At 47.9% G+C, this 6,739-nt stretch overlaps 1 protein-coding gene across 1 annotated transcript; it reads right to left on the bottom strand.

The window, feature by feature from the left end:
- Positions 1 to 278: 278 nt before the first annotated feature.
- On the bottom strand, positions 279 to 5,258 carry LOC130474380 (apolipoprotein C-I-like). Its single transcript, XM_056845959.1, has 3 exons — positions 5,183 to 5,258; positions 1,886 to 2,036; positions 279 to 373 (listed from the first exon to the last, which is right to left on the bottom strand). The coding sequence occupies exons 1-3, from the start codon at positions 5,235 to 5,237 to the stop codon at positions 298 to 300; spliced, it is 282 nt and encodes a 93-aa protein (XP_056701937.1). The 5' UTR covers positions 5,238 to 5,258; the 3' UTR covers positions 279 to 297.
- Between the last annotated feature and the right edge of the window lie 1,481 nt (positions 5,259 to 6,739).

Genomic DNA, 6,739 nt, shown 5'->3' with positions numbered 1-6,739 from the left:
CGTTCAATGCCAGAAAGAAAATCCCCAATCAATCAACCAACTCAAATTTCTTTTCACCAGGGAGGCTTTTGGAACATTTATTTGCATTCTGATAAATGAGAGCAATAAAAATATAACAAAAAGTAGAAAATGAAGCAACAGCCAAGGGCCGGGGGGGGGGGGCGTGTACAGGTGCCCCTCGAGATTCTGCAGCAGAAGTTACTTCATGGCAGTTTCTTTCCAGTCGGAGATGTCTCTGGCGCTGGGGGTGGGGGGGGGGGAGGAATACGCCTTCCCTGTCAGTTCAGAAGAGCACCTTCAGTCAGTTTCCCCAGTGGAAAAGGCTGTCCTGAATTTTTCCTTCATCTTACGGAAGTTTTCGGAGAACCAGTTCCTGTAAATTGCAAGACAATATTGAAAGACCCTCTGTTGCCCCCTAGCCTGAAGCTCTCTTGCCCTCTACAATAGGGTTGCCAACTCTGGGTTGGGAAATGCCTGGAGATTTGGGATAGCGTAGATTTGCCAACTTCCAGGTGGGGTCTGGAGACCTCCAGGAATTACAACTAATTTTCAGGTGATCAGTTCCCCCTCGAGAAAATGGCTGCTTTGGAAGGTGGACTCTAAAGCATTATCCCCTGCTGAGGTCCCCCCCTTCCCAAATCCTGCCCTCCTAGGCTCCACCCCCAAATCTCCAGGGATTTCCCAACCCAGAGCTGGCAGATCTAGGGAGGGTGAGGTTTGAGAAAGGAAGGTTAAATGACATGGGATTCGTTCTCCACAGCAGCCAATTTCTGTAGGGGAACTGATCTCTGTTGTCTGGAGATGAGGTATAATTCCAGGGGATGTCCAGTCCTCAGCAGGAGGTTGGCAACCCTACCCCTCCCCTCCTTCCATTTCACTTAAGCAGTTGCTTTGGGTAAAGAAAAATAAATTAAAAGCCTGCTCACGGGGGCAAACCCTCCTGCTCCACAGAGGCTAGCAAAAGGGGGAAATATCCTGACTCTTTCGATCCTGCTGCACTGATTGGACCACTGGGGAGTCTCGCTGGGGGGAATTTTACTCTTTTCATACCTCTCCCTCCCTCTTGGGTGGCAACTGGGGAGGAACAGAGGGGGCAGCCTCCCACAGTGGGCCAGATTTGGGTAAGGGGCTTCCAGTTGCTGATCCCTCCTCGAAAAAGGGAGTACAAACAACACACACACCCCGTTCACACAACAAATATGTGCATCCATCTTTGTGCACAGACTCTGCTTGTTTCCATTTGCAAACACTGGTTGTGTGAACGGAGTTCAATCGGAGGCGTTTTGTTCTGCTCTGCTTCGCCATCTACTGGTGCCTGGAGGAACTGGAAGTATTTTCCTTTAATACAGATTTAGCTTTGGTAATTTTTTCCTTTTTTCCCTGCCAAGAAATACCAGGGTCGTGACATGGAGGTAGACAATGGCAAACCACCTCTGAACCCCTCTTGCCTTGAAAATCCCACCAGGGGTCACCATGTCAGACGTGACTTGACAGGAAAAAAACACATACACCTTGTTTTTCCAGTCTTGCAGGAGGGGCCTTATCCCTGCTGGCAGAAATAGCACATTACACCACTTCCAGGTGAACACCTTGGGAAGATGCTTTTTGTGATTTCCACCTCAGGGTTGAATTTTGGCAGTGTGTGCAAGAAGTCAAAGGATAGTCAGGGTAAGAAACCAGGCTTCAGGCCTTGATGGGAATCACTTTAAAAGTGCACCTTAGTTTTGCCAAGCAGAGCATTTTTTCCAAAAGTTACACCTCCCCCCTCCCACTAAGCACTAATTATAAAGGTCTATAATATTCCTCAAGGTGCCAAGCTCATAAGGGCTCTGCCCCATCCCTTCTGATTGGCTGTGGCCCCATAAGAAAATACCCAGATATTCACCTGGTCTTGTTGACGAGTTCACTGTTGTGCAGGTCGTGGAGGGCCACCCTGGCTTTCTGTCCAACGTCATCAACGAAAGTCTGTAATTCTTCCTGGAACCTCTCAAACTTCTGAGACACAGAGGGTTCCGACACAGAAACCTCAGCGGAATCTTGGGAGTAAGAAAGAGGAAACACAAGAAAACCCATTAAGAGATGGGCCCCGGGGCTAGGAAATGCCAGAAACTCACTTGTGTGGGCCACCCCTTTTTAGGATGTGTATGAACAAGCTGCAGCATGTCTATTTGAGTACTTAGATCATCAACAAATACCTTGGCCAGGAAGAGAGTGGGGTATAAATCGAATACAATACAATAAAATAAATACCCTAGGTAGTTATATTGGTCCATGAAAAAAAAATTCCAATAGTCATCGTGCAGTACCTTTTACTAGGACCTACCCAACTATCATGGATCAGGCTTTGAAAGGACCGTCTTCTCCCATACATCCCTGCCTGAAAATTGCAGGAAGAGGGCCTCCTAACTGTCTCACCAGTGAGACAGTTCGCCATTGCCTGCCTCCACGCGAGCTGACAGGGGCCAATCTACTGGTGGTAGAGCTGCCAACCTCCAGGCTAGCTGGAGATCTCCCACTATTATAACTGATCTCCAGCCGATTCAAATCAGTTCACCTGGAGAAAAATGGCTGCTTTGGCAATTGGACTCTACGGCATTGAAGTCCCTCCCCTCCCCAAACCCTGTCCTCCTGTCCGCCCCAAAAATCTCCAGGTATTTCCCAACACAGAGCTGACAACCCTAACTGGTGGGCTTTTCGGTGGCAGCCCTAGAATTATGGAACAACCTCCTCAGGAAGGTGTGCCTCCTCCCAGCCCCCACTTTTGATCTTCAGGAGGCCATTGAAGACAAATTTATTTAGGACTGCATTTGACTAATTAGGTTTTATTCATTGGCAGTCCTAACTGAGATGATATATGATGGTCTCACCTTGAGTTCTGCAAGATAGAAAGGTGGCTAACAAATGTTTTAAAGAAATAAATAATACAAATAAATATCACAACACAGTAAGAGAGCTTTTGTGTTCTACAGGCTGACTCTTCAGTAAAAGAAGGGGGCAGGGGAGGGGGCCAATCGTGTTTTGGGGTGTGATGGAGAAGCCCTTTGATGTCTGGAAATCCCTTTTTTTGTGTTTTTATCATTGTTGGGGTTTTTTGCATTATAAGCTGCCTTGAGTTCCACAACGTAGAAAGGAAGCTAGTAAATGTTTTAAATAATAAATTAATATCTTTCCCTCTTCTCTCTCCCTCCTTATTTATTTTTCTTTTTTTGTAAATCTCCAGCCTGATGAAGAATTCTGGACAACCTGAAAGCTTGCTCACCCTGCTGAGGTCCCACCCCTCCCCAAACCCTGCCCTCCCCAGACCCCACCACCCAAATCCCCAAGAATTTCCCAACCTGGTGTTGACAATCCCATATCCAGTTCCATGTTCAAGGTGTTCATTAAAACTGATTTGCACTTTTAAGTCTTGATGCTCTTTTAAACTGACCAGCTGTTTTAAGTTCTAATGGACTTTTAATTTGATTTGTTGTTTCAGCCTTTGTGTTACATATTACAGCTTCTGGTTGTTTTTAAGCATGCCATATCCCATCTGAGGAAGCCAGTGGAAGGCAAAGGCACGCTACCGTTTTCTCAAAAACGACTAAATACTTAAACTTGGATATCCCAATGAGGGAGACATAGGCTCCTCCCACTCACCCAGGTTCCACACTGCCATATTTTGGCCTGCAGTTAAATGACACGTCTGAGTATCCAAGTACGGTTCCTTCCCCAACATTATACGTAATTTGAACCCAAGGGTTTTAGGGTTATTAAACAGACATGTCCGCACACATCCCCCACTAAACACACCCACAGAACATACACCACAGGCGTCCATAACATTCCTTCTTTTCGGGAACCATTTTTTGCAACCTTAAGCTTCACCCGCTAGCATCTTGACTCATGACTATTTATTATCTCTGCTCCATTCTCCAAGCGAAAACCTCCTTAGCCCGCTGAGCGACTTCTGCCCACGCTGGCTGCCGTAGGGCCAGCAGAGACGGGAAACCAGCCCTCCTCTGGCAAAGATGCCGCCGTCTCTGACTGCCAGAAGAAAGGTTCTCACAGCAGCAGAGGCAGCTGTTGGGGGAGGATGAGGCCTGCCCTGGCAGGTGAGACTCGCTTGTCATGGCTGGTGGTGTCGGGGAGAAGGAGCAGCACGGATCTGGCGTTTTGATGCGTTTATTTGTTTATATCCTGTTTTTCTCACCAGCTGGAAGTCAAAGTGGCTTCGAACACTTTCTCACAATAACAGCCTTGTGAGTAGGATTGCCAACCTCCAGATGGTGGCTGGAGATCTCCCGCAATTACAACTGATCTCCAGGCGACAGAGATCCGTTCCCCTGGAGAAAATGGCCACTTTGGCAATTGAACCCTATGACATTATTTCCCAACCCAGAGCTGGCAACCCTACCTGTGAGGTAGGTCAGGCTGAGACTTTGTGAGGGGCCTAAGGTCACCCACCGAGCTTACACGACAGAAGTGGGGATTCAAACACAGCTCATTAGGGTTGCCAGCTCCGGGTTGGGAAATACCTGGAGATTTTGGGGGTGGATCCTGAGGAGAGCAGGGTTTGGAGAGGGGAGGGACTTCAATGCCATAGAGTCCACCTTCCAAAGTGGCCATTTTCTCCAGGGGAACTGATCTCTGTCACCTGGAAACAAGTTGCAATAGCAGGAGATCTCCAGCCATCATTTGGAAATTGGCAACCATACAGGTCATCCAGGGGCCTAGTCTGCCACTCTAACCACTATTCCAGGGGCCCCCAACCTTTTTTGAACCTGTGGACACCTTTGGAAATGGGCGCAGCCACAAAATGGCTACCGTAAAATGACTGCAGCAGGAGGTGGAAGCAGCGGCCGCTTACCTTCGGTCACACAGCGAAGATCCTTCTGCTGGGATGGCTGCTGCTGCCACAGCAACATTTTAAAAAATGCACAGCCAATCAAATCTCCAGTGGCCAAGCAAAAGATTTGCTAGACAAAAGCCTCACTTAGCCCCACCCACTTTCTAAAAACACTTGGCAGGTGCCAAGAAAGGTGTAGGTGGGCGCCATAGTGCCCACAGGCACCACGTTGGGGATGTCTGGACTAGTGTATATAATAAACCAGGTCAGCCTCCTACTGGGTCTAGGTCTGGGCGGCAACTTTATTTTTGCTGGGCATTTGTCGGCTTGAAATAACAACCGTGTCCTCACTCTTACCAGTCACAACAGATAAAGCCACCAGAATCACGGCAATGGATACAGCAAGCTGCATGGTGTTCGGCGGATCTGGGAGTTTCTGGTGGAGTAAACAAGGAGAGAGAACAGGTAGCGGTAGGTTGACTTTGAAGACTAATATTCAGCCTCGGTACTGGAGCATTTTAGAGTGCTCAAACCACATTCTTGATCTGACGAAGGGAGCTTTGACTCTTGAAAGTTCATACAGGTCCCCCCGCCCCCCCCCCAAAAAAAATCTGGTTGGTCTCTAAGGTGCTCCTGGACTCGAATCTAGCTGCCCTGCTGCAGACCAGCACGGCCACCCTCTGAAACTATTTTCGTATTGCAATCCTGACAATACTGCAAGGTAGGTTGGTACAATTATTTCGCTACGCGGACGGAAGGTGGCGCCAAGAAAGAATGGCTGGCATAAGACCACTTGGTGATTGGTGAGATTCAAACGGAAGACTCCCCAAGTAATAGTTCAGTCTCTAGAGGCGAACTGAGCCCTACATTTTGGGGATACCCCCAGAGGGCAACAGCTCCCTAGTGGCTGGTGGCAAAGGGAGTTGCCAACCAAGCAGGGGGGGGGGGAACCCGTTGGTTCTCTTCTTCTGCTCTCGTCAGCAGCAAGATCTGCAGAGATCAGCAGGGCAAACATTTTTCACAGCTTGAAGCTGTACACTACCATGTGGCAATGTCCGCCAATCAAGCTGCTTTCCAAGGCATAGGAGCAGAGGCTGGTAAAAGAGCTGGCAACCTTCTCCGTATCATATCCTGCGTGGACTCCCCTGTTTCCCCAATCTTTTCTTCTTTTTCTCAATGTTTGTGCTCTGAAAATCAACACAATTCACCTCCAGATCTTCCTCTGCTCCCCCCACTCACCACACATGACATTTTGCAGTGCTCCTTTCTCTTGGAGGAATGGTGCCAACGTTTTGCTGGCAGGGTCCTTTGACAGATGCCTGATCCCAATATGCTGATGCAGTGCAGGCAACAAACTTCACCGGTGGAATTTCTCTTAAAAGAATAAATTCTCCACCAGAGAGGGGGGGAAACAGGCAGTAAGAACCTTGAATGGTTTCATCTTCTTTGAGTTGATAAATGTGGACTATTTTTGGCAGGATCCGAAGAGAGTAGTTTTTAGGGCAGTGGACTGAATTTGGTGACAAAAGGATTTGCCTGTTGAATTTCTGCAATGAATGCTGCTGTTAGAGGCACAGGGGGAGAGAAAGGGGGGGAGTAGCAACCCCATATGGGCAGGAAAGGAGAAATCAGTGCCTAAGGGATCCAGGCCAGAGAACTCTTTTCCTCTTCCCACTGAGCAACACTACCCTCATTTTCCACTGCCATCACAGCTCTACCAAGTGACATAAACTCACACCTTCCAACTCTGAGATTATGAAAATAAAATGAGGATATTGTTGTTCCTGCGCTGGCAGGGGGTTGGACAAGATGACCCTGGTTGGCCCTTTCAACTCGGAGATTAAATAAAGACACCCCTAATCATTGTCTGCACTTTGTATTTTTTTTTACAATTGACCACATTTTTGTTTTTAA

This window comes from Euleptes europaea, chromosome 3 (genome assembly GCF_029931775.1).
Source record: "Euleptes europaea isolate rEulEur1 chromosome 3, rEulEur1.hap1, whole genome shotgun sequence".
In the NCBI taxonomy this organism is placed as follows: Eukaryota; Metazoa; Chordata; class Lepidosauria; order Squamata; family Sphaerodactylidae; genus Euleptes; species Euleptes europaea.
This window is presented reverse-complemented; position numbering and strand designations above follow the sequence as displayed.

Bases quoted from the DNA above. Each gene is read 5' to 3' on its own strand.
- LOC130474380 (XM_056845959.1), bottom strand. From the start codon at position 5,237: ATGCAGCTTGCTGTATCCATTGCCGTGATTCTGGTGGCTTTATCTGTT. The intron at 2,037-5,182 runs GTAAGAGTGAGG...CTTACTCCCAAG, and splicing joins GGCTTTATCTGTTGTGACTG to ATTCCGCTGAGGTTTCTGTG. The intron at 374-1,885 runs GTGAATATCTGG...TGCAATTTACAG, and splicing joins GAACTCGTCAACAAGACCAG to GAACTGGTTCTCCGAAAACT.